Source organism: Canis lupus, chromosome 28, assembly GCF_003254725.2.
Source record: "Canis lupus dingo isolate Sandy chromosome 28, ASM325472v2, whole genome shotgun sequence".
NCBI classification, from domain to species: Eukaryota; Metazoa; Chordata; class Mammalia; order Carnivora; family Canidae; genus Canis; species Canis lupus.
Genome location: NC_064270.1, coordinates 11,826,551 through 11,853,077, shown reverse-complemented (window position 1 = coordinate 11,853,077; position 26,527 = coordinate 11,826,551). Strand labels below are relative to the sequence as shown.

The window sequence follows — 26,527 nt, the reverse complement described above, 5'->3', positions numbered from 1 at the left end:
GAACACCTGGGATGACATCTCTGAGTATTCTAAGTTTTATGGAGATAGAAGCTCTTACAATGGAGACCTCTTTAATAAAAACAAAATGAATTTGCGCGTTTTAGAAACTTATCTGACCACATGAACACAATACGAGGGCCCTTCCCAGGACACCAGCAAAGGCTTGTGAGAGTGGGAAGCTGAAAGTTTGAGCTTCATGAGCTTCCCAGTAAATTAGCTTCTGTGACACCACTTGGCTGTGTATCTGCAAATGGGACAGTATGACCCAAGGGATCTTCAGCTCTTTTCTTTCATATAGAAGACACTAATAATAAATAGGCGAATCTAGCTAGAAAGGTACATTTACCACAAAAGAGTTTCAAAGTTTTAGTTGTTGGGATCTTAGGAACAGTATCTCCTTGATTGTTAAACACAAATAATTTTTAAATGTACCATAAATTTAACAGCAGCTTAGTGGGGGAGATAGGAGATAGGGTAAAGGGCTGACAAGTTTCTTTTGATATGGACCATGAAAAACATTCTGATACCTTGAAAAAAAAAATTCTGATTTCAAAACGATTAAAATGTGGAAAATGCATCATTAACTTACAGAAATATAGTAACCATATTATCTTTTAGGTTACAAATGCCATTTATTGAGTGCATCAGATTTTGCCAACCCATTGAAGAAACCAGTTATTTGCTCAAGGCCACCAGTAGGTAAAATCAGAATTCCAGGCCAGACCCACTGAACTCCAGAGCCCACACTCTCACCCCATACACTCTTCTGCATCTGCCATACTTATTAGCCATTTGTTTTATAGCCCATATAATATCTATATTCCTAATCACTGAGAATCAGGAAGACTTTTAAAGAATACTGAATGTCCATGGTGAAAGAACATCAATTTGACCCCATGATCAGATCATCTGGGGTGGGTGTCCTAGATGAATTAAATGAAAGCCGTATACCCCAATGTTGGGTAATGTCTAATATTAGCACAGTATTAGACACTGGAAGAGGACAGGGCTTTTCAGGGAGTGATTTGCATCCATTCACTGGGCTACATTCTTATATCTCATGTGCACAGGCTTTTGGTCAATGCACAGTGAAGTCTAGTTATGTGCAAGACAATGACAATATGAGGATATGTGCTGCCTATGGATACTTAGAGAAATGGCCCTGGGAATAAATTGTGGTTTGGGGCAAAAGCTCCTTCAGGAGGAAGAGGCAACTTGGGTGACCTTCCAATTTTCCACATGGAAGTGGGAGGATTATAGGGTTTGTCCTGAGTGAGAGGAAATTATTTCTGAGGCTGATAAAGCCTATAACTTGTCAGTGGGGAGACTGTCCAGTTAAGCCTGGGGATTGGTTCTTCATGGAAAAGAACTGGGAAGGAAGAGTCATTCTTTTGCGTCCAGTCTCTCCCTCTACTAGCACTTATCCTTGAACATAGCCTTTGCTTTGGGATTCTGTAAAATCCACTTCATCTTCTTGCATATGCTAACACTTTCCTTGCCTCCCCTATGACTATATCTTTTTAGTGTATGCTCTTATTTTAATTTTATGTTTGTTGCAATTACATACAGCTGCTTTTCTGTGGTTGGAGATAACAAGAATAGAATGCAATTTTAAATCCTAAAAATGTCACAGAAACAGAAACCACAAATTAAAAATTGATCTGATACCAAAAGAAAATGGGTAAATATGGCATTCCGGAATAGGGAGATGATAAAAAGAAATTATACGGAAAAAAAAACTAATGAAACTGACAGGAAGTACATCAGACAGAAGAAATAAATCAGGAAGAATGTGATGAGATATTAGAATGGCTGAGCTCAGAATAGCCCAATTTGTCTACCCTGAGAAGGACATACTAAATACGGAGGCAGGTTAGTCACCCAGAAGCTTCTAGGTCTCTTCAAATGAGAAAATTTGATTAGAAAGTAGATTGAACCCTGAACTGGAATTGTAACAATTTGCTATTTGCTCTTATGGTTTTGAGGTTATTAGTTATCTTTACTGAAACTTGGCCTTTTCATCAGTAAAATATCATCCCCCTCATTTATTAACAAATAAGTTATTTCATTATTGTATTATTTGACAAGTATTTAATAAGCAAAGTAACTGTCAAATGACATGTCAGATTCTTAGATATTTCTACAAGGCAGGTAAAAAGAGAAAAAAAAATGTGGCCTTCTCAAGCTATTTATAGTATAGCATGGAAGACAGATAGATAGGCAAGCAGAAAATTACAATTTAGTTTAATAAGGTCAAGGTCAGAGATAAGTTTGAAGAACTTTGGAACCCAGAGGAGAAATGAATTAATTTTCTAAAGATTTGAGGAAAGTTTCACAGAGGAGGTAACATTTTAAATAAGCCAGAAAAAAAAAAAATCAGACAATGTGGATGAGGCGTGGGTAGGAGAGGAGGCAATCAGTTAAAACCTAAAGGAAGGTCTATAGTTGGAAAATAGTAAGTCCACTCTGTGTGGTGAACCATAGGTCTTGTGGGGAGGGAGGAAGAAGAGGCCGCTCAGGGGTCCTTGTGAAAGATCTAAGATGCCAAGTTAAATGAAGGCAGCTGGCATGTATGCTGAGGGCTGGTGGTTCTCATCGTCATTCCACCACATCTAACATACTCCCATGAACAAATCAGTAAAACAGACTAGGGATTGTGTGTATTTACTGGCTCCTTAGCCTTTTTTCCCAATTAGGGAAACATTTCATAATTTTGGTGAATTAAAAGAATGTTATTGTAACATCTTAGGATCCATTTTTTTTCTTTTTTAAGTAAATCATTCCTTAGATCACTGCTTTCAATATGATCATAGCACATATCCCAGTTAACAGCACAGACCTCTGTGAGCACGTGATTGAGTGCTTCTGCCATTAATGGGGAGCCAGTGAAGGTTCTGAAGCTGAGGAGGGACCTGGCAAGTTAACAAATGGCAGCGTGAAGGATGAACTTGTGGACGAAGAGATTAGAGGTGGGAGACCAAGGGAGGAATGATAAGATCCAGGACTCAGTGAGGTAGGAGGTGGCAAAATGGAATAACCCCTTCCTCTTCCAATATGGTAGGTAGGCTAGAGTCAAAAATACATAAGAAGGATGGACAGAAACACAGAACATTACTGAACTCTGACCTGGACCTCTAGTAAATACAATAAGAAACAAAGAGGCAGGGGCACCCTGGAGAAGAGCCCTGTGCATAGGCGAGGTTTAAGAAGCTTCCTGAAGCTATTTGCCTTTCTCTAACTGGTGATCAGGGGACCAGTTCTGGTTACTCAGAAAGCTACTGCTCTTCCCGAAGTCATGAGGAAGGTTGATTTCCAAGTAGATGAGATGCTGGAATTAATGGACTCCAGGTTCTTTTGGAAGTTGGGCCTCCTGCCAGGGCTGATTAGCCCAGCTGGCCTGTCCACTATTCCTGTTTTATTGCTTCCTTTCTCATTAAGGAAGGTGTTGGGTTTGGATAACCATAAACAACATGTCTACTGCTACAGAGCTACCATCTCTTGCACAGCCAGTGGCTAAAACCAGGCTCTCAGGAGTTTTCGAAAGACTTAGGTCACAGTTTTGGAGAAACAGGAAAAGGAAGCCCAGATTTGAAAATGTGCCACATAAATGGTTATTTTCTTTTTTGTTTTCTTTCTCTATGCGAAAAAAATTTCACAGTGGCAAGGAAAATAAAACTTTAAAAAATAAAGTAAAATCAGAGCTGTTTTTCCTCATTCTCTCTTCTGTCTCACCCCTGCTCTCTCAAGTCTCACCCCTGCTCTCTCAACACAGCCACATGGAACAATCCTGATGTCCTCAACCCCTCAACCCCCGAGATGGGAGGAAAGGGAGTTGGAGGCTACCTTTTACATCAGCCTGCCCCCAGCAGGGCCAAGTAGTTGAGCAGCCACTGGCCAGTTGTTGAGCTGTTCTGTGGGTTCCTCACTACTTCCCTTGTCCACCTGAGCCCAAGGGCTGAAATCTTGTGGGACAACAGAACCCTTGAAAGGGAGCCAGTCACCTAGCCCTTCTATATCCTCACCCTAGTAATCTCAGTGCTTAGATTTCTTCCCTCTCCCCAGGCAACATGTTCTTTAAAAGGACCTTCACTGGCACATCATTTCTCACCAGGAACTGTACCCTTGTTCTTTCCAGTCCAGCAATTTTCTCTCTTCCAGCACAGGGAGAATCATATTTACTCAGAAAACCACAGTGTTGAACTATAGCCCTCAGTTTCTTAGAGTTTCACTTTCTAAGGGAATTTTGCAGCTGGTTCCATCTGCTTTTCCTGATTTTTTTTCTCTCCTCTTCTGCCCATGCTGATTTCTTCCCCAGTCCCAACCAGTCCCAGCCTCAGGACATCCCCAACATGTCACCATGATGGTCTTTTCTGCTCATGGTAGACACACAACTCATCAAACCTCTCACCATGTCCCAAACAGCAAATGCTCAGAAACTCCTTGTTGATTTGTACCAACTACTGCCAGAGCCTTTAGTATTAATACTTTCTAGGAAACTCTCCCTTGCAGAACATCTCATAAAGCTGGTTTTGGTTGTACATAAAAGTCCTATCTCACCATATTTTTTGTTCACCTGGCTTGTCTAGAAAAGGACGGGAATTATTCCTGTGCTGAGGATTGATAAATGAGCTACTCTAAATGCTAATTATGTTAATGTGAATTATCCATGTGTGTTTTAAATTTTAAGCAGACCTTTTCCTGCTAGTTAATATACATCTGGGCTATTATCTACCTCCACAAACATGTCCGAAAGAAAAGCAACTAACTCTAATGTTAGATTGATCCAAATCCAACTCAATGTGCTTTAGACAAGTAGCATGGTCTAGGTTAACATTTGGCTGATTTTAGGAACTTACCAATAAGCCAGATACCTTTCCCAGGGCTTTACAAATATTTGATCATTTAAATATAAAATGTTCTGAGGTGGATATTATTACTATTCTGATTTTACAACAGAGGAAAGTAAAGCACAGAGAGGTCACACAATGAGTAAACAATAGAATCAGGATTCAAACACAGGCAATCTGTGTGCAAAGCCCATTCCCCTAACCACTACTTCACGCTACCTCACCAATAATAGCATGTTGTAAATCATGTATTGCAAATCCCCCTGTGAGACAGAAGAGAATTCAGATGAACTTCTATTTATATGGTGTCTATGTCCCTGCAAAGTCTTATGCATACAGTAGTCTATGAATCAACCATTTTCTGGAGTCAAGTCCTCATTTAAAAGAGCTAGACTTTCAACTCCTTTTGGAATATAACCATCTTATACAAATTGATGCCACCTTCTGATGAAATACTTATGACAAATGTCCTCACAGGATAGGTGGTAGGAACATGATTGTCTCCTTATCTTCAATATCAGAACTTTATAATAAGCTCAATACATCATAAAATCCTCTGGTCTCCAAATCTCATTAGATGGTGACTTGCCTTTACCACTTCTGGGATTGTTGGATTCTGTATATAAATTACCTGGTAAGCAAGGCATAATTCCCTTTCCTTCTCTGAAATTTCCATCTTTCAAAAGTCAAGAGAGAGGAGACCCCAGGCCTCATATCCTGAGCTTTAGCAAATTGACATGTATTGGTCTTACCTAGATCTTTAGTGCCATTGTAAGTTTTCATGGCATGCTTTTATTTTTCCTGATCTACAAAGTTGTTTTTGTATTCAAGGTACTGCTTCCAGTTCTTAGCCCAGTTCAGTTGCCCTGTCTTAGGTCATATAACTTCTTTAAAGAGTGGCAGTTTCCTGTGAGCTTGTACATGGTCAGGTTTGGAATCATATTGACTTCTTTGTGCAACTAGAGCACCACAGCCCCCAATTAAACACTCACTCTGTGCTGGGCACTCTGCTAGGAAGTACATACAAATGATACAAATGATATAGGATCCCTGCCTTCACAGAGAGGGACTTTTAGTAAATACAATAATAAATAAGAGCTAATAGTTCAGAGTTTCTGAGAGTAGTCCATAGATTCCTGGACTCCTTTGTTGGGTCATAAATGATAGTTCAGAATCCTACCACCAAACTATAACTATGAATTATCAGTCTATTTAGCATTAGTTCATTTGAATTCATGCATCACCTTAGGTGGACCCACATAAATGTTCATCTGCTATGTCTATGCCACTTTCTGTAGCTCTCAGGATCTTCCTGTGATTGGCCTAATTTATCATTTGACTAGTAGTCAGAATCCTTGACTCAACTTTGCCAAGTATTATTCCAGCTAATGGATGAGGAAATTGAAGCTCACAGTGATCACAGAAATAACAGAACTTCAACATGTCTGTCACTTCAGTTTTATTTTTTATGTATATATGATCTCATAATATGAAATATTGTCATAAATCACTTCATATTACTTTCTTGTATAAATACCTCCAATAGCTTTCCATCACTCTCAGCATAAGAAATATCCATCCTTTCTTCTCTGACCTTTTTTTTTCCTATTTTGTTTTATTTTATTTTCATAATGATAAGTGTGCTCTTTAATCCCATCCTCTATTTCCCGTATGCCTCCACCCATCTCCCCTCTGGTAACCATCAGTTTTTTTCTCTATAGTCAAGAGTCTGTTTCCTGGCTTGCCTCTCTCTTTCTTTCTCTTTTTCCTTTGCTCGTTTGTTTTGTTTCTTAAATGCCACATATTCCACATTCCCTTACTATACTCCAGATGGTCTTCTCTTGGTTCTACAAACCTGTCTGTATATCTTGTCCTTTTTCTGTGCTCCCTCTTCACTCAAGTCTAGGCTCAGATACCACCTTTCAGAGGGGTGACCTGAGCATAGCTAAAGTATCTACCCCCACCCCTCCTGCCAAGTCACTTTCTATCAGATTATTCTGTTTCATTTTCTTCCTAGCTCTTATTATTTCTAAATTTCTTTTCTTTGTTCACTTTTTATTGTTAATATTTTTCCCCTTAACTAAAATATAAGCCAAAGAGACCAGAGCCGTGTTCTGTTTAACTCGATGCTGTATTTCTACCCCTAGAATCCATTTAGCATATAGCAGGTATGCAAGTATTGGTTGAGTGAATGAATAAATGCATTTGATAATACCTTAATGTTTTGTGATGGAAACCCTAAGCCCCTTGCTAGACTCATTTTTAGATATTCTCCTTAGGTAATTTCATCTACTCCAATGGCTTTTTCTATCCCTCTCACTATTTACCTCTAGCTTGATTCTTTTTTCTATCTCTCATATTTGTTGTTTATGTAATTTTAACTTTCATAATCAGAGATACTCTTGACTGTTGAGAAATAGGAGCCAAGGAGGTTGGTATTAATATCACAAAATGCTAATACATTTTAACACTTTATATTTTAGAAGGAGCTTAGTTTTCATCTATTTTCAATTCATGGCTTTGCATGTAGATGAAGAAAGTTCAAGATAATAACAAGCCCAACATGTCACAGCCAGTGTGTGCCAGAATCCAGAACTTCCAGGGTACTGTTTCCACTGTAGTTATCTGCCTATTAGATGCTACCGCTCCTTTTGCTAGTGACACCACATACATGCACACATAGAGTTTTATTTTTGGAGATAAAATTCACATACCCTGAAATTGTGCATACCCTTTAAAAGTGTGGAATCCTATAGTTTTTAAGGTATTTACAGAATTGTGAAACTATCTATTTAATTTTAGAACATGTTGATCACCCTTAAGAGAAACCTCATATCTGTTTGCAGTCATTCTCCCCTCCCCCAGCTCCCCTACATTCCCCCTCCCCTTCTCCAGGTCTTGGAAACCACTAATCTACTTTCTGTCTCTGCAGACTTGCCTGCTCTGGACATTTCACGTAACAGAATCATACAACATGTGGCCTTTTGTGTCTGGCTTCTTTCACTTAGCTTAATGACTTCAAGGTTCATCATGCTGTAATTTTACCTTTTTGTTTTGCTTAAGCCCTTTTCTCTAACTGCCTTATTTTAATATCTGTCTTTGAGCAAAAATTAAACTCTGAATATCCTGGAAGCCAAAGGCAAAAAAGAAAAACAGAAATATGTTACTCTACTCCAGTTAACCATAAAGGAAGCCCACAGTTTATCACGAGCACAGAGTTTTTGTAGCACTACATTTTGAAGGGAGCCATCAGTGCAGTCCAGTTTCCCATACAGCTCTGTCTTTTGATCATTTAAGGTGTTTTTCTCATTTTCTTAGTCATCCTATCCTTCCAAAGGGAAGTGGGCACCATAAACCGTATGGAGAAGGGAGAGAGAACTACCTTGTGGTGTCCTCAGTGGCTCTTCATTTTCTGAGTACAAAGGGGGCATTCTTATTTAATTTTTAATAACATTGTAATTTGACCTCCACTTTTAATTCTCAGGATCTTTCTTCCATTCTTGATCACAATCCTTTCTTCCAACTCAAATTTGTGAAATATTTTTACAACTTACTTCTGAAAGAGTCAAGCACTTTGCCAACCCTGATTCTAAAACAGGTCTCAAATAATACAAATACTCTCGTAGATGGGGGAAGAGTACAAGCAGTTATACTTAGGGAAGGATGAAAAGAGGAATATGATTGTTTGCTGATGCCTGCCTCTGGATTTGGTAAATGGCAAGTTCTAGCATTTATGCTACATCTCACATTATTTTTTTCTTTTTGGGGATCTGAGATGCAGAGAATTAAATTAAAATCATGCTTCTCAAAGACAGCAAACTATCATCAGTTCATGCAGAGCCTTGCTTTTGTTTTAATTTTCACCTTGATCTCTAATCTCTGCTGACATCTACCTCTCTTTTATACATGCCTCTTTCTGCGTTTGATACATGTCCTTAAGAGACATGTGTCTTTATAAACTAGTTAGTGTTATTAGATGTGAGTGAGTAATTACACAAATAATATTGTGACATAAATCTCATTCTGTTGCTATTTTTTTAACTCCCCACTAAATCTTTAAAGCTAATTCATGTTGCTGGATTTACATTGACTCTCTTGCTCTAACTGCTGCATGTTTTATGGTATGTATCCAACACTTTTTACTTTTCCATTCCTTTAGCAACAGAAACCTGTCTCAAACAAGAACATAGTGAACATCCTCATACTTGACTCCTTAGAGGCCATAGGATTCAGATACACTATTGTCTTTATACAGCTCCTCTTGTGCATGACTGGCATACTCTCAGCCCTACCTCCTGTACTGACTATTGCTGCAGGGCCCAGAGGTGGGCAGGTGCACAGGCTGTCACCAGCTTGGTGCCCATGGGATGCGGTACAACCTCACTTCTTATTTCTTGCTCTGGGACTTCACCAAGGCAGAAATACAGAACTTGGGGAACCTGCTCAACACTCATGCCTACACAATTAAGTGGGGCAATGGGGAGGGGCAGGGGTTCAGCCCCAAGACCATTCTTGACCTTTTGAAGGGTAGGAGCCAAAGGATAAATATGCTTCTTCTTGAATTCCCTTGGGAGAAGTTATGAGACGTAGTTCATAAGACTCTTACCAAATTTCCTGTGAGGTTGGGTACAAGTTTCCAATAGTGGTTGCCAACTTGAAAACACATCCTGGTACTGGTTTTCCCTTTTCCCTGATTTAGACCTTTAGTTCCTCATTCCAGCTCCCTGTTATTACTTCCCAAATGAACTACCTGTAGATAAGCCTTTGTCTCAGGCTCTGCTTCCAGGGGCTATCCAGAGTACAACATTATCCCTAAGTATTGACACACTGCTGTCTAGGAGATCTGGGCCCTAGTCTGGATAGTTTGCCCATCTCCAACTTGAAGACCAGAGACTGGGCCATTTCAAAACTAACAAGAAGCTTTGCCTCTGCTTGGAAAGCTCCTGAGGTAGGATCTTTCACCTGTGGATCGGTGATTTTTTTTTAGTACTTACTGCAGTTATTTTTAAAATGTGGTTGTAATATACATACATGCCCTGGTGATTATACTATATTTCTCCCAAATATTGACCTCTGCCTTCATGATTTATGACTTCTGATGCATGGGCAGTAGACTCATCCTAGGATGTGCCATAACAGAGTATTAAGAAAATTTCCTTCTCGATACTTGTTAATATGGAAACATCATATGATTTATACTTTCCAATGAAGGGTATTGCAGTCAGCTTAGGTCCTAGAAAATGCACTTGTTCTCATTGTCATATTTTCACTTGGGTTTACTTAGGGAAAAAGGGTCATTTTTTTAATTGATATACATCAATGTTAATGCCTGTATGCGTGTGTGTGTGTGCGCATGTGCGCGCACACTCATATGCACACATGCCAGCTCACTGTGTGGGGTGAATCATCATGAAGAAACACAGACTGTGACTACCCACCTGGGAGCAGGGTATCAGCAGAACTCCCTCAAGAAATATGTCTTCCTTCTCTTAAGGAACAACTTTTAACAATTTCTTATCCCCTTCTGCTTTTGTTGTGTGAACAGGTGGTTAATACATACACCCCAGGAAAGAAGATTTGGCTTGAAGGTGTGGTGACCACCTCAGCTGGAGGCACAAACAATCTATCAGATTCCTATGCTGCAGGATTCTTGTGAGTAACATGTGCAGTTTCACTCCCAGGGACTTTGTAGAAAGAAGGATAGTGAAGTGGTACTGCTCATTATTCTGCCTCCTGGAGGGGGAGGTTCATTTCCCATTAAAAGTTCCTTATCTGTTCCTTTGTGAATGGCTGTAACCCATTCAACCAACAGTGATGAGTGACTTCTCTAGACACTAAGATGACACAACAGACATCAGAGCAAAGATAGTAGTAATAAGAGTAGTAGTAGTGACCATGACAGTCATAAGACTTTTATTTAATATCTATAGTTCATAGTGCAGACAACATATAATTTCTCATCCAGTTTTCACCATAGTTCTAGGAGATAGGTAAGAGTAAGATTGGAGGAACAGAGACAGGAGATAAGAAAAGGTGTAGGAGATTACTGCCATAATAATAACAATTTTAACTGTATGTGCCACATGCTTCTGAAGTACTCTCTCTATATCTAATAATTCAACAACCAGTGATACGGATACTATTATTTTACAACCACCCAATGAGATGGGTATGAGAGCTTGGACTCAAGCCCAGGCAGTCTGCTTCATGGTCTAGCCTCTTTATCACTACCTTAGACCATCTTTCTTTCTGCTTCACACGGTCTGTTCAAGAAAAGAAGTGATAGACAGGCAAAGAGATCAGGAATTTCTCTGACTGGGAGAATCAGGAAGGGCTTCATGGAGGAAGTAGCATTTGAGGGGAACATAGAAAAATTAATTTCTATAGGTAGAAAATGGTGGTGATGGTGGAGGAAAGCATGAGAGGCAGAAGGAACATTATGGGCAGAAGCACAGGGAGGGGAAATGAGTCATGTGATAAAAGCCTCAAGAGCTGCAGGGATGTAGTGAGGGCTGCAATGAGGTGGGGGGCAGGGTGCTTCTCCACCAGTCATGAGGCCTTGTTCTAGACTCAGTGGCAAGCCACTGAAGACTTTGGTGGAAGAGAGAAACACCATCTGACTTGTGTTTACACGTTGGCTTTGGGAATAGTATGCACAAGAATGTGGAGAGGCAGGAGATAGGACAGTGGATTTGAAGGCTTCTGCAGTTATCTGGACAATGACTTATACCAGAAGCATAAAGGACTCCACTTGGCCAGCCAGCATTATGTGGCAGGGACAAACCTCTCAGGACCATAGACTAACCAAGTGACCTGGTCCTGTGCCACTCTGGTCCTGTGGCCCTGACTTTTGCTTAGGGAAGTTCCTCCTAAGAACTGAGCTCTGCCCTCAGCTTTGTGTTTCCTTACTAACAGCTGTTTGTAATTATACACATGAAGTTTCCTTCCATTAAGGCAGCTTCTTGAATACATTTGTAGAGGACAAATCAGGGCAGTCAAGCAGATTGTTTCTGCAGATGGAATCCTGGAACATGCAGATGAAGATAATGAGTCAAAAGAATATCTGATGATACGTTGGGTCTTCCATGCGTGTTCTCAGCACCTAGCCTTGAGTGAAACAGAGCAGTTGTTCCATGAGCATGGTTCAAGTGGGTGAAATGGGATGAATCAGCATTTGATACAGTGGTTCTGAGAGTCTTCTTTCAAAAATACAGTCCTCACCAGGTTTCACTGTGAGCTGTGGAGCAAGGGCGAAAAGCTAGTGGCAGAGGCCTCTCAGAACCAGCAGAGAATAATTAAAAAAAAAAAAAAAAAAAAGAACCAGCAGAGGAATGGCTGTTGCTCAGCTGTCAGAGACAGACTCTGCTGCTGAGACAATGAGCAGCACCATTGTTCTGAGTGTTTTCATGAGCATTCCTCCCTTCAGAGAATGATGTGAACTGAGAAACACTACAGCCCTTCATAGAGGGAGCTGGAAAGAAACCTGCCTTTTCACGAGCACTAGACAAATATCCATGGATCAGTGACTCTGTAAACCTAGATTAACCTAGCTGTTCAGGGTTGGGTTGTAGACTAGGTATCTCATGTGTGGTGGATGGACACAGATCAGATGAGAACTAGCTCACTGGGCTCCTGGTCTTCTCTCTTACCTCTTTATCACCCATTTGCTCTCCCCTCTGCTGGCAGCACCCAGCAAAGTGTCCTTTGAGTCTAGTTCTCCAGGGAGCATAAATTGCTTTCTAGGGGGACAAATAAAGCACTCTAAGAAGCTCCAGAAGACTAGTACAACTGCTTGGAAAGAAAGCGTCTTCAGGCTTTTTTTCAATACATGGTATAATGATGAGCCTACTAGGACACTTGCACATTCATGCAAGAATCAGAATTTTCTGATTCCAGGCAGGGCTTTGAGACTCTCTGATGCACTACAGATATACCCTTGGCATACTGCTGTGTCTCCAGTATCAGTAGTGTCTGCCACCCAGCCAATAGTCAACATATTTTTGTGGAATGGAAACTACTGGCTGCAGTAGCATCCTTGGTGGGATGTATCAGTTGTCTTGCGACTTTTCACTGCTTATGCATGAGAGGGAGACTTGAAACATCATTTATTTCCCCCTCTCAGAGAGCTTATTATTTACAAGAGGAAGAGGAAGACAACTTCCTCTAACTGTTCTACTCTGAAAAGCATGAGGAAGCAGGGATTCTGGTCATAGTCATTTTGAATGCTCTAGACCCCAGATGTGCATGTAGGATGTGGGTTTAGAAAGGAGGGTACATATTTTTCCCTCTCACATTAGAGTTCCTTCAAAAACTCCCTATAGTAGCAGGAAAAACCCCTCCAGATTTACGAGTTAACATATTATTTGTTGAGTATATATTCTTTTTGGATCACTGTTATAAGGTCTACAGAGATCATAAGTAGGAATTTGATACCATTCCTATAAATGAGTACAGGTATTTATGTACACAGTGCTTTACAAATGACTCACATGTCATTTGTATATCTATCCTCAATACTGAGAAGCATTTTTATATCTCCTCAATACTGAGAACAAGGCCTGGCATTTGCAGCTGATTAATTAGTGTTGTTGAATGAGTGATGACTGAATGGCAAATGGGATATTTTAAATACCAAAATACAGTCCTGTATGGATATTCAGCTGCTGCTGCTGGATATGATTACGTATTTACTCATCATTTTGTTTCTTCATTCAGCAAGTGTAGGTATAGAAGGGTGAATAAGACATACTTGTTTTTATAGATAAATACTTGCTAGATATAGATCCTAGTTTTTAAAAGATTTTATTTATTTATTCATGAGAGACACACAGAGGCAGAGACATAGGCAGAAGGAGAAGCAGCTCCCTGTGGGGAGCCTGATGTAGGACTTGATCTCAGGACTCCAGGATTCTGTGCCAAAGGCAGATGCTAAACCACTGAGGCACCCAGGCACCCCATATAGACCCTATTGAATTAGTGCTACATTGGTGGAGAGACCATTGATTTAGTGCATCAACTCAGAATTCATGTTATGGTTCTACCCCAGGATATTTGTACTGTGTCTCCGTGGTTAAAGGAAAAACTAAATCAGCTATCCTGATTTCATGGGGTTGGTAAATTAATAAAAATAATAAAGGCAAGTAGCTTAGCCATGTGGTATTCCAAAAGTAATTTTAGTTCCTAGGTTGCAATGTTGCAGTCTGAACAACAACAACAAAAGTTCTGTTACATAATTGTCAGATTTTCTTTTTTATTTAAAACTTTTGTTTTTACATTTTGCTTTGTTTTGTTTCTATAATCTAATTGTCAGTAAATATTTTTTAGTTTTAATATAATTGTTGATGTGAAAAAGATTGTTAATAATATTCATTTATAATATAGAAATTAGCAATGCTCTTTATTCCAGTAAAGAGAAAGTTTAATTCTACAAATCACTGGTTTGGAGTTCCATATGGTTTCAAATTCGGAAAATCATGGCTATGCATAATTTGTTCTTAGGATGCTGAATAGTGATTCTCAAAGTTCCTTGAATCTAATTTTATCTAGATCAATCTAACATAGAGTCTGAAGCACCTACAGTGTGCTGGGAACTGATATAGATGTTTGGGTACAAAACTAAAACATTGTGTGTGTTCTCAGTGAGCTCCTAACCAACTGGGGACAGCAGAGAAGTAAGGAAGTAATTATCGTGGGCTGGCAGAGGGTGTAAATGAGTTCTGTGAAGGTACAGAGGAGGAAAGTACTACTGTTGGCTGGGCTAGCAGGATTTAGAAGATGACACTTGACTTGAAGATGAATAGATGGCAAGAAATTTGCCAGATGAGGTGGGTTAGAGGAAGGGGAAGGGAATTCTAAGCAGAAGTTAAAAAACGTATGAATACTTAGGTGAATATGCAAAAGCATGGTGAGTTTGAGTAGCCTCGAGTAGTTATATGTGGCTTAGAGCTAGGAAGTGGGAGTTTAGGGTGAGAGAAGGGAAAAGAAGTACAGATGAGGACTCACATGTACACTCAGGAAAGATTGTGAATGCCTTATCTTTTATACTATTTAAGACTGAAGCTCTCAGTCACATTTATTATATATTATGTATTATTACAATTAGAAATTTCCCAAAGTTACAGAAGTAGGAATACAAAGAGAAAATTAAATGAATGGGTGAATGAGTGAATAAATTGAATGCATAAATAATAAAGGCAGAGCTAGCAGTGGGTGTTGGAAGAACCAAGAAGGAAGTACTTTGGAAGGATTGCACACCCTGGAAAGTGGGTATTTGGCATAGTGGAGTATGTGATAATGTATGAGCAATGCAGGTCCTCCATTATGATGTGTAGCATAGTTGAAGTTCTGCATTGTTAATTACAGTGCCAAGGAAATTATTATTGCATTGACTGCTGACAGTGGTATATGAGGGATGTAAATGGCTGGACCTTTCTTGCATAGGTCATAGGAATATGTGAGTTAGAGTCACATGAAAGGTACATATACATTGACAGGGTGCAAGCAGGGAAGTTTGAATGATGGAGAGTGTAGTGTGTATTCTCCTGTGATTGTGTGTCCTATAGCCGGGGGGCAAGGGAGATGATAATTGGGCTTATAAGCGGCTAGGATATTCATTTTATTTGTTAGTATTACAGGGGTAGGATAATTCATTTGCAACAAAATATTTTACATTTTATTTCCCGGGACCTCTGTTTCTTTTCCTATAAAATGAAGAGGTTGGACTTGATAATCCCTAAAATGTCTTCCAACTGTGTACTCAATGCTTAAAATAATCTTCTCCTTTAAAGTACTATGTAAATTTCATGGTGGGGGTTGGTGTACGTGTGTGTGTGTGTGTGTGTGTGTGTTAGCCAATCGCTATAGAGCTTGTTATATTGCCATTTTTAAGATGTATTGATAAGGCATTTTTTTCCTGCTTTTTTTTAGATGGTTGAACACTTTAGGAATGCTCGCTAACCAGGGCATTGATGTTGTGATACGACATTCATTTTTTGACCATGGATACAATCACCTTGTGGACCAGAATTTCAACCCATTACCTGTAAGTGTATGATAAAGATTCCCAACTCCTCTTCTATGTCATTCAGTTATTTTGACCACATCTTGTCCATACTGGGAGAATTCCCCCTCCCCCCGTAATGAGGTAATTTCATAAATTGGACAGAAGCATTCATGTCTTTGTTCTCTTGACCCATTTTACAGACTTTGGCTTCACTACACACACACACACACACACACACACATATCTATATATACACACATCTATACATATGCATACGTATGCATGCATCTGCATTTATACAGTTAATATATTTATATACATTTATATATTTATTTACTACAAATTATTTTAACAAACCTTGTGCAGTTGAGATTCCACATCTATTTGTGGCCTTTTTGAACTCTGCTTGAGAGTGAATTTTTCCAGATTGTTTTTAATGCTAATAGGACACATTAGTTAACGTCAGATGCAACATGTTGAAAGCAGATGGGAGCGTGTTGGCCAAGATCAGATATAGTAGGAACCCATCTCTTAGGGAGTAGCTGAAGTACACTTGCAGTTAGGTGTTGATTCCTATATGACAATGAGGGGATTCACCCTCATATAGTTGGTGAACTTCTCTAGGAGAGAGAAGGGAAAGGAAAGCTAAAGAAGATTGGCAAGAGCAGAGATCTTGATTTGTCAGGGGACTGTATTGACCAATCACAGAAATCCCACTTAGTCCAGAGAAGCTGCACTCATCAGAAATACTACATGGGTCATCCTTTTCATAGACATCATGGTCATGGAGAAAGGTCAGGCTCCTCTCATTAGCTCAGAGACTGTCAGAGCTGGGATTCTCCTTTGAGGAGATGAAGTTGCACCTCCTATAACAGAAGAAGATATAGAACCAGCTCTAGAACCCTTCCCTCTGTCCTAGTCCAGTACTATTCCTACAAAATTACACCTGCTCTTGGGTCCACAGTAAGCAAACTCAACTGGAATCAGTGAGTGTTCCTGCCATTTGCTTCCCTCTGCCTGTTCCTGCCCTGCATTCCCCTTATTTTCACCCTTACCCTGAGCCAGGAGGCTTCTAAGCCCAGAACAGAGAACAGCTTGGCACCCAATGGTACCATTTCCATGTTTTGAAAGAACCCCTGTAGGTTAGAGGACTAAGTAGTTATTGTATCACTGATTGTACATGACTCCAATTAAGTCACAAATACTAGAACTGACTGGAACAGTTGTTTCTATTCACAGGGCCAGGCTACCTTTCTCAAAGTCTGGTAGTGGGGAGGAGAGTGACTAATGTATACTGGAGAGGGAACTTTCAAGTTGGAACCAAATGGTTTTTTGTTTGTTTGTCTGAGCTCATAAACCTGTAGAAATAAAACAAAATAATAATTAGAAAAGTTTCTATGAAGTGTCAGCATTAAACAAACACAATGTCACACAAAAATAAATTCTTACTGACCATCAGGCACTGGAGAGGAGACCAGTAATAAATAAATGAATAAACAAATAGTAGAGTACTATAACAAGGAATCAGTGTGGGCTTCTTTGGAGGGAGTGTATAGGAAAGCTTCTCTGAGAAGGTGACTTTTAAGCCAAGAGCCCAATGACGAGAAGGAGCCAGCCATGCAGACTTTGCAGAGGAACTTTCAAGCAGAGGAAGGGGCTAGCACAAAGGCGCCAAAGTAGGAATGGGCTTGGCATGTTTGAGGAAACACAAGGACACCAGAGTGTTGGGGGCCTGGCAGAGAAGGGGAGACTGGTTGGACATGAGGCTGCCAAGGGGTCAGATCCCATAGGGCTTTGAAAGCTAACAGGAGTTTGACTTTATTATACATAGTATGAAAAGCCAGCAGAAGGTTTTAGGCAGGAGAATAATACGATCTAGCTTATATTTTTAAAAGATTCACCCTGGTATAACTAATGCATCAACTGTTACTTATTATTTTAAAATGTGGGTAATACTTAATAATTCACAGATCACTTTCATATATGGTACCTCACTAATGCTATATCCACTCTGACCTTCCTTTTCTCTGTCCTTCCTTCTCACCTCACTCAAATCTCATTTACTCCTCTTGATCATGTACTACATGTTGGTCACCATTCCTGGCAGTGGGCCTCTTTGATGAACCAGAAAGACAAGGTCCCTGAACTCTTGGAGCTTATAAGTTAATAAAGCATAGTGATAAATAGAACATAAATAAACATATAAACAAGATAATTGCACTTTGTCATAACTGCTCTGAAGAGAGTCTGGTGAGAGATGTAGGACTATTTATACTTACCTTGCTGAAGAACAAGGGTTCTGTGAAGATATTAAGTCCAAGGTCCCACAAATACTGGGACAAAGTTTTACAGTTCTAAATCTGATTTTCTTTTCTCTTTCTGTGGTACTCTTTGGTGTCTGTCCCATGGTCTGAAGCCAAAATTTGTGTCATTTGGGTCTGGACATGGAAATGGGCATTTTATGGAACTGGAGAAAAGAAAACTCTAGGCTAGAAAAAGATATTCTTCGGGTGACTAGATAGGCTGAATTTCCAGAGGTGGACAAACCTGGGTTTCATATCAACTCTGTGTGCCTTTGCTGGCCACATATAGGTTAAAAATGCACGTGTTCATGGCTTTGTTCTCCTCAAATGAGAGTGGCACAAGAGTCCTCGGTTGATAGGTGGTGCTGCAGAGCTCCCACAAGACCATGGGAAGCTAAAACACCTCCCACTGATTCAGTACAAAGGCTCAAATGAGCTGGGCAGCTGTATTTCTGGAAACAACAAACTCTAATAATAAGGAAACTGAATGTAAAAACACTTAAGGTGGCAGCCTTTCTTTTTATTTTCTTTGCGCTAATAAATTCTGCACCTTATAAGTAAGGAACTCGACAGACTGAAAGTGTGTGTCTTAAACCTCCCTTGGAAAGAATTTACTAGGCTAGACCAGGGCATCAGTCAGGAAGACCTTGCCAGCAGGCCCTTGGAATGGGCAGTGGAGGCAAATCTGGGAGTTGTACTGGGTGCCACTTTAGAGGGTCGTACAGTCAATAACCAGACATTGCCGATGAAAACTTGTGGACTTTACATTGTGATTAAACCTTCAAGAGAGTTTGTTAAGAGCTTTGGGGATTGGTGAGGTGTGTTTTGTCTCCCAGAAAAATCAGTAATTTCTATTTCAGTTTCTTCCAACTCAGCTCAGTGTATTTAAGGAAAGGATCTTATTAGCAAACATGGTTTTGTTTTTGTTTTTGTTACTGCTCTTAGATAAACTTAGAAAAAGTGAGGATCTTGGCCTAATGGCTCCTCACTCCATATCCCATATGACCCCTCCACCTGCCGAGTTGACTTTGATCCCAACTTGTGGGATTCTAGCAGCTTTGGCAAAGTCATTCCAATAGCAGTCTAGGTAAGAGAGAAGAGGAGAGTGGCCCTTTAAAAAAGAAAACTTGTCTTCAGAAAAGATAATTTCCAACTACATCTCATGTTCTTTATGGTTGTTCTTCTAGAAAAATGCCAACACTCCTACTGTTGGAGATTTTCCCTCCTGGGAAGAGGAGAACATTTAGTTCAGCAGTGCTTCATCATCAACTCCCACCCCTTTCCCCTGACCCTCCTGCCATTGGGAAAGAGGGAACGTGTGAGTCTCCACAGCCAGTCAGCCAGTCAGGGACTCCCTTGGGAATAAGTGATGTTTGTGCAGAAGAGATCTGCACATTTGGTGGACATAGTCCAGACCCCACCAGCCGTGGGCATTTCTCCTAAGAGAGGGTTTTGGAATTTAGCTTGCTGCTTTTTTTAAGAGCCTGATTTACAGAGCTTTCAGGGAAAGGAATGGTGAATTACTAGTCAACATCTTTTTAACTCCCACGCCAGCCAAGCAAATATAATTCAATTCAAAAAACATTGACACTTCAAATGTGTCTGCCTCTGTGCTAGGTATTCTGGGGACACACAGATAAATAAGATATGGTTCCCTCATCTGCAGAGCTAACAGTCTGGCATGTGTTTGTGTTTGGTGGATTACAGTTTAGTCCTCTATTTAGAATAAAGCAGAAATCTAGTTCACACTGGACTGCATTTTCTATAGTGGGTGTAGTGGTGGCGATATTTATATTTGCTGTCACCTTTTATGCTGTCACTGCTGAATAATAATATACATTCAGTTCAGCCTGATGCACATTTATTGAGCACTTACTGTGTACATGGTTCTAGAATTTAGTCAGTGGACTGGAGTGCTACCCACTAGTTTATGGTAGGATTGAACCTATGGCTGTGGTTCCCACAGCAACATGCTCTCAGCCAAGCCCTCACTGTTCAGATGCCATTTGCCTACTGGAAGAAAACTCTGAACCTTAATGGTGCCTGCCTAACTCTGCTGGTCACAGGGATGAGATCCTAAATGCTCCATCCTTGTTTCCCTTAGAAATGTTAGACAGTGCCCCTATGCACTGCACAGGTATGATGCAGATATAGGATCAGCTTAAATCTGTCCCTTTCCTGAGAAAGAGCATCTAGTTACAAATCCATGTGCCATTGATTGTAGGTTAATGCACAATTTCTTCTTGTGAGAATAACGCCACTTAAGTAGGAGACCTACGAGGAGTAGAGGAGCCTGGGACTATGATGAGATTCAGGGCTACTATTCCTGACTCTGCCATTAATTAGATGTGTATCTTGCATACCAGTTTTCCCATCACTTAAATTGCAATCAAAATGCCTTCTCTATCTGCTTCCAAAAAATCTTGTTGTAATCCTTGAGAAAATTAGGTAGGGCAATAGGATTCCAATTTCATATATATTCATACACACAAATTACTGGAATCTCTTCATACATCTAAATGTTAAAAGTGGTTTTCTTTGGGTAGTGGGATTACAGACAGTTGTAATTTTCTTCATTGTGGATTTTTTTTTTTGGTATGTAAAATTGCTGTAGTCAGTATTATTGCTTTTTTAATCTGAAAAAAAGGCTATTTTTAAAAGAAAAAATAAAGTATTTTGAAAGACTCAAGTGCTTTAAATAGTTAAGCAAATATTTTCCCACACTATTTCATTTATCATTCATGATTCATTCATTCAGAAATACTTATTACATTTACGCTGTATGCTAGATACTGTGCTGGGCCCCAGGGAGACCGTCCCTGCCCTGAAGGAGCTTATAGGGTGGAAGGGAGACAGGGACTGTGGCAGAAGTGCTTTAGCAGGAAAGAAGAGGAACAGAAATCAGCCAGGTGGAGCGAAGGTGTAAGACATCAAGGAGGGCTTTCTGGAGGAGACAATGCCTGAACTGGATCTTAAGGGAGAAGGACAAGTTAGTCATAGGAAGAGGAGTTTGGTGTCTAGGGAGGATCTTTCAAACAGAGGCAGTAGCAGATGCAAAGGGACAGGGGCAGTAATTTTCTAGAGTCATGTGGATGGATTATGAAAACTTTCTTAGGAAAGCTTTTCCCATTGCTGTCCAGGGGCCACACAGGGTGTGTGAAAATTCAAGAATTTCAAAGATACCCATCTGGAGGTAGTGGGGCGGGGGAGGTACAAAACCCCGCCAAACCAGCCTGTGACCTGTTTCTTGGTGTAGCTTCCTTTCTTTTTCTTTTCATTCCCGTGGGAGCCATCCAGAAGATGAAAGAAGCAGAGTGTACCTGTTTAGGGGTAGCTGTGATGTGAAACCCAATCCTCTCATTAGAGGCCCTGACAAAGCCTTCTCCATGAGCAGCCTTTCTTTGTGGGGCCCTGTGGCTGCTGAGGGAAGAACATCCCCTGCTGCACGATCAATCACTGGGACCCAGGCCGGTTCATGTCAGTGGCCGCTGCTCCTGGGCTGCGTGCCCAGTGGGCATGACTTGCCTCATTCCTCCTCTCTGCCTCTAAACCCTGGTCTCCCAGCTCGGAGCTCATGCCTCACCATCAGACCAGGCAGGCAGCTCTTTTACCTCTAATGCTTTGAATGGAAGCTCCTCTGATTTTTAACTACCAGCCTTCATCCTTTGCTTATTTATCAACCTGAGTGGTGCACATGGGGCATCAGCACTTATGATAGCTCACCCTGACGGAGGCCATCTAGAGGAGAAGGAGCTCTGTGTCTGAGGTCTGAAGATGCAGCATTCCAGTGTTGCTATTGCTGGACTCTTCATTTCCTGGTTTGGAAAAGGGGCCTGACTATGCCGGGGTTGGGGTGGGGAATATTTGAGGGACCACTTAAAACTATTGGCTTTGGAGTCAGACCAACCTGTGTTTCAAATCCAGCTCTACCGCTTACCGGCTTACTAAGCCTCCATAAACATCAATTTCCCTCATAAAATGGAGGCAACAATAATGTCTAGCTCACAATGTTGTTGGAAAGAATTGAATAAGCCAATACCTATGTACCTTTTACGACATAGTAAATATTCAATAAATAGTAGCTGCTGTTATTATTTATAATGTCACTTTGTAAGTATAAAATTCTCTAAGTCTCAGAAATAATTATCATTAATAATGTGAACTATGGTGAGAAAATAAACATTTGAACACCTGTACAGATAATCTAGAAATCAATTCCAGTAATAATAACTAAAATATGAAGAGTAGATATTTTTTGCAAAAATTAAATTACTAGAAAACTAGAAAAAAAAAAAAAAAGCTGTGAATCGTGCCCTTGAAAGAAATTGACTGCAAATGGTTAAAGACAAACTAAAAATTACAATTTATTTTCTTCCCTAGAAGATGTTGCCAACTTTTCCCAGTGAAGGCAATTAAGGCAGTAACCACACTGCAATACCAGCTCTAACACCTTCATTTGGTATTTATAAATGGCCCAATAAGCCCTGGAAACCATGATATGTCACATCGAAGTGCTAATGACAGTACATTATGTGAATCACTGAGAAGCAACAATTGAAAATTTCTCTCTGCCATCAACCATTTATATTGTTCCCAGATTGCAGTACTGAGGGATTACAGCTATGGCGAGGCGTGCTGGCAGCAACCTAAATAAATTAAGGAGAAGAAAAAGTTAAAGCCCCACAGAATTTGAGCTCAGGAGCAGGGTGCCATTCTCGAAGCAACCTTCACATGATGGAAGAGCAAAGCAAGCTCTGGAAATGAGAAAAGTTGCACCTCACCTAACCTCATCAGTTCACCTAAAACACTAGAAAGAACATATCTAAAAATAATCTGACAAGGAAGAGAGGAAGGGAGGAGGGAGGAAGAGGAAAGAGAAGAGAGATAAGATGGAATGCTCTTTGGTGGGTTGGAAAGATCTTTTGCAAGTGCCACAATATGACAAACTTAAAGTTATTTCGTTTGCATTTTATTGCAAACTCTATGGCACAATGTGGTCTGCTTATGACGTTTAGGAAGCAACAAGTAGAACTCTGGTAGAAGTGACCTGAGAGCCAAAGATAATCTATTCTTTCAAACTCAATTGTGTTTGTGTTGTTTGTGTAAATAAAAGCAGAAGTCTTTTAAAATAGAAATAGAACACATACACATAAATTTTGTTTTTAATTCTTAAATACACTACACTATTTATAAATTTTAAAAATCTATCCATCATTAGGTACTTCAATTTCAACTAATGTCAAACTGTTTATTTCATCTCTGATTTGTTTTTTTTAAGATTATTTATTTATTTGAGAAAGCATACACGCCAAACAAGTAGGGGGAGGGGCAGAGGGAGAGGATCTGAGGCAGACTCAGAGGTGAGTGCAGAGCCCAATGCAGGGCTCTATCCCACGACCCACGATCACGACCTGAGCCAAAACCAAGAGTTGGATGCTCAACCGACTGAGACACCCAGGTGCCCCCCGATTTGGTTTTAGGCATTGAAAGGATTGAATAAAATACATCATTTTGACTCACTCTAAACTTGAGCAGACTGTCTTCTACTCACTGCTCTCATCTTGATGTTAAAATCCTTATAGCCTTTTTTCATTCGAACAGTGATTCTCGGGGAACCCAGATGGCTCAACTGGTTAAAAGCCTTCAGCTCATGATCCAGAGTCCCAAGTGGAGCCCTGAGTCAGGCTCCCTGCTCAGCAGGGAGTCTGCTTCTCCTTCTGCCCCTCCCCCGGCTTGTGCTATCTCCTACTCTCTCTCTCTCACTCTCAAATAAACAAATAAAGCCTTTAAAAAATAATAAAAAGGGGGATCCCTGGGTGGCTCAGCGGTTTAGCACCTGCCTTCGGCCCAGAGCATGATCCTGGGGTCCCGGGATGGAGTGCCGCATCAGGCTCCCTACATGGAGCCTGCTTATGTCTCTGCCTCTTTCTCTGTCTCTCATAAATAAATAAAATCTTTAAAAAAATAATAATAAGAAGAAGAAGAAGAAGTGATTCTCAAGCTTATGCACATTACAATCACCTAGGGGGCTTTTAAAAAATACTTCTGTGTTCGTACCACCTCTGAGGATTCTGATTCAGCTGGTCTGTAGAGGATACCAGGTGTTGGTATTTTTTAAAGCTCCCCAGGTAATTCTAATGTGCAGCCAGATTTGAGCACCACTGGGTTAGAGGTTTCCATTTACCCTGATTAAATCAGAAATTACCTTTCCCCTTTTCTCTATTCGTTTGTACTCAACCTTTGTTCACCTTCCAAATATTAACAAAATTTTAATAGTCTATCATTAATTCATTGGGCAAATATTTATTGACTATTGTTTTCCAGACATTTGTTCTAGTTTGTTGAGGAAATAGAGGTGAAGGAAAAAGACAAACCCCTCTCCCACTGGAGGTTACAGTCTAGTAGTGGAGACTAAAAATAAGTAAACTAACAAATAATTAATTACAAAATTCAGAATGGTGTGTAGGAAGCAAGAAGCCTACTAAATTGAAGAATAATGAATAGAAGATAGTGCTTTAGAAAGTTTGGTCAGGTCAGTCATCAAGGAAGAGGCAGCAGCCGTTGGAAGAGCTGGTAGAAGAATGCATCATTCTCTAGGAGGAAGTAGCATCTGCAAAGCTGCTGGGGGGAGAGGCTCAACTGCACATCAGAGGTCATGCAGTTCCTCTAAGACCACCCTGAGGCCTGGCCCACCCACAGCCTGACACAGCCAGCCAGTGAACTGCCTGGTTCAGTTTATCTCAGGCTCTCCCTTGTATCTGCCTGATTCCTACTCCACACCAAGCAAACTGATTTTCTCCCTGTCTCCTGCTGAGAATGATTGTGCTATATCCCATTGCCTGCCCCTATGTCTGGAATCCTCAACTGAGCCTAATGCCCATTGTGTCCCCCTGCCACTGGCCTGGCCATCTCCACGTACACATTCAGTCACCTCTCTAGGCTTTGAAACAAGAATGGCAGCGTAATGACACTTGTGGAAGCTGGCAGTGAACATTTGGGAATTTGTCATACTATTCTATTTTTGTGTATGTTTAAAAATTTTAGTGACAATTTTTTAATGTCCTCATGCTAGGATGTTGTGACATACACTAAAACAAAGCACCATTTTAGTTATTCTGGGACATAAAGAATAAAGTTGGGTTCTTTCTCTCCACGTTTACAATCTGTTTGGAGTGAGAAAACCTAGAGCTTTGGAGAGAAAGCTAATAGATGATGTATGTGAAAGTCTGTCTTGTTCACTCAGTATCTCCAGAGCCAGACCTCTGAGTAGGAGACATTACTACTGGCTGGAGGGAAGTGGCTAGAAGGGAGAATTGGGGAAGGCCTGTGCAACATGTCCTGAGTGGACATTTGTGATATTAATTACCCAAAGAATACATGCTCCTAAGAAAGCTCCTTGCCCTGTGGTACTGAGACCATAGGAAGGAAGGAGTGCCTTAGGAGTTCTAGATCCGATATCAGGCTCTGCCACCAACTCATTCACCCCGGGGCACTGAGTACTCTGGTTCCCATGTGGATGTTGAAAGAGACCGTCTGAGGCCCCCTTCAGCTCTGACGATTTCTGCTTCATCTTTAAGACTTCCATACCAGTATCTTCAGACAGACTTCCCAGCTGAATTTATATTAATAAAACCTTTAAAGTAAAATTGAAAGGGCACCTTGTGGCTCAGTTAAGTGCTTGACTCTTGGTTTCAGCTCAGGTCACAATCTTGGGGTCCTTGGATTGAGCCCAGCATCAGGCTCTGCACTCAGCATAGAGTCTGCTTAAGACTCTTTCCTTCTGCCCCTCCCTCCCTTTGTCTCTCTCTCTTTTTCTCTTTTTCTGTCTCAAATAAATAAATAAATCCTTTAAAAATTAAATTAAATATCACTATTTCACTTTTTTTAAAGATTTATTTATTTATTTATTTTATTTATTTATGATAGAGAGAGAGAGAGAGAGAGAGAGGCAGAGATACAGGAGGAAGGAGAAGCAGGCTCCATGCCAGGAGCCTGACGTGGGACCGGATCCCGGGACTCCAGGATCGCACCCTGGGCCAAAGGCAGGCGCCAAACCGCTGAGCCACCCAGGGATCGCCACTATTTCACTTTTAAATCATTCAAGGAGGAATCCCTATTTTCTTAAGGCTCTTGTAGCCCTGTTACAGAAGCTAACACTTTCTTTTGTTATTAGAGTTGTTTGGGTACATCTAACTTCCTCTCTTTGACTGTAAGTGCCTTGAAAACAGAAGCCACCTCTCCTATCTTTATGTCCCCCCTAATGACCGCTCACAGGCAATCCGTACTGAGCTCTAAAGATGCTCAGTGACTGGGGTTCTAGGGGTTTACAGTGCACTGCTTGGTAATGGAAATATGGAAGGCAAGCTTTTTACTGC

The 26,527-nt window shown here is 40.5% G+C and overlaps 1 protein-coding gene and 1 long non-coding RNA gene across 4 annotated transcripts in view; one reads left to right on the top strand and one right to left on the bottom strand.

Moving 5' to 3' along the window:
• Positions 1-5,913, bottom strand: part of LOC112672171 (uncharacterized) — a 51,230-nt gene extending 45,317 nt beyond the window's left edge. The window contains exon 1 of the long non-coding RNA XR_003144086.3: positions 5,600-5,913. This is a non-coding gene — a long non-coding RNA (uncharacterized LOC112672171). The remainder of the gene's footprint in view (positions 1-5,599) is intronic.
• Positions 1-26,527, top strand: part of HPSE2 (heparanase 2 (inactive)) — a 631,399-nt gene that overhangs the window by 483,107 nt on the left and 121,765 nt on the right. For all 3 annotated transcript variants that reach the window (XR_004810045.2, XM_025466850.3, XM_049102998.1), the window contains exons 8-9: positions 10,393-10,499; positions 15,774-15,888. Coding sequence is in view for 2 of the 3 variants with exons in the window: in XM_025466850.3 (XP_025322635.1) it covers positions 10,393-10,499; positions 15,774-15,888 (222 nt within the window). In the remaining variant the exon portion in view is untranslated. The remainder of the gene's footprint in view (positions 1-10,392; positions 10,500-15,773; positions 15,889-26,527) is intronic.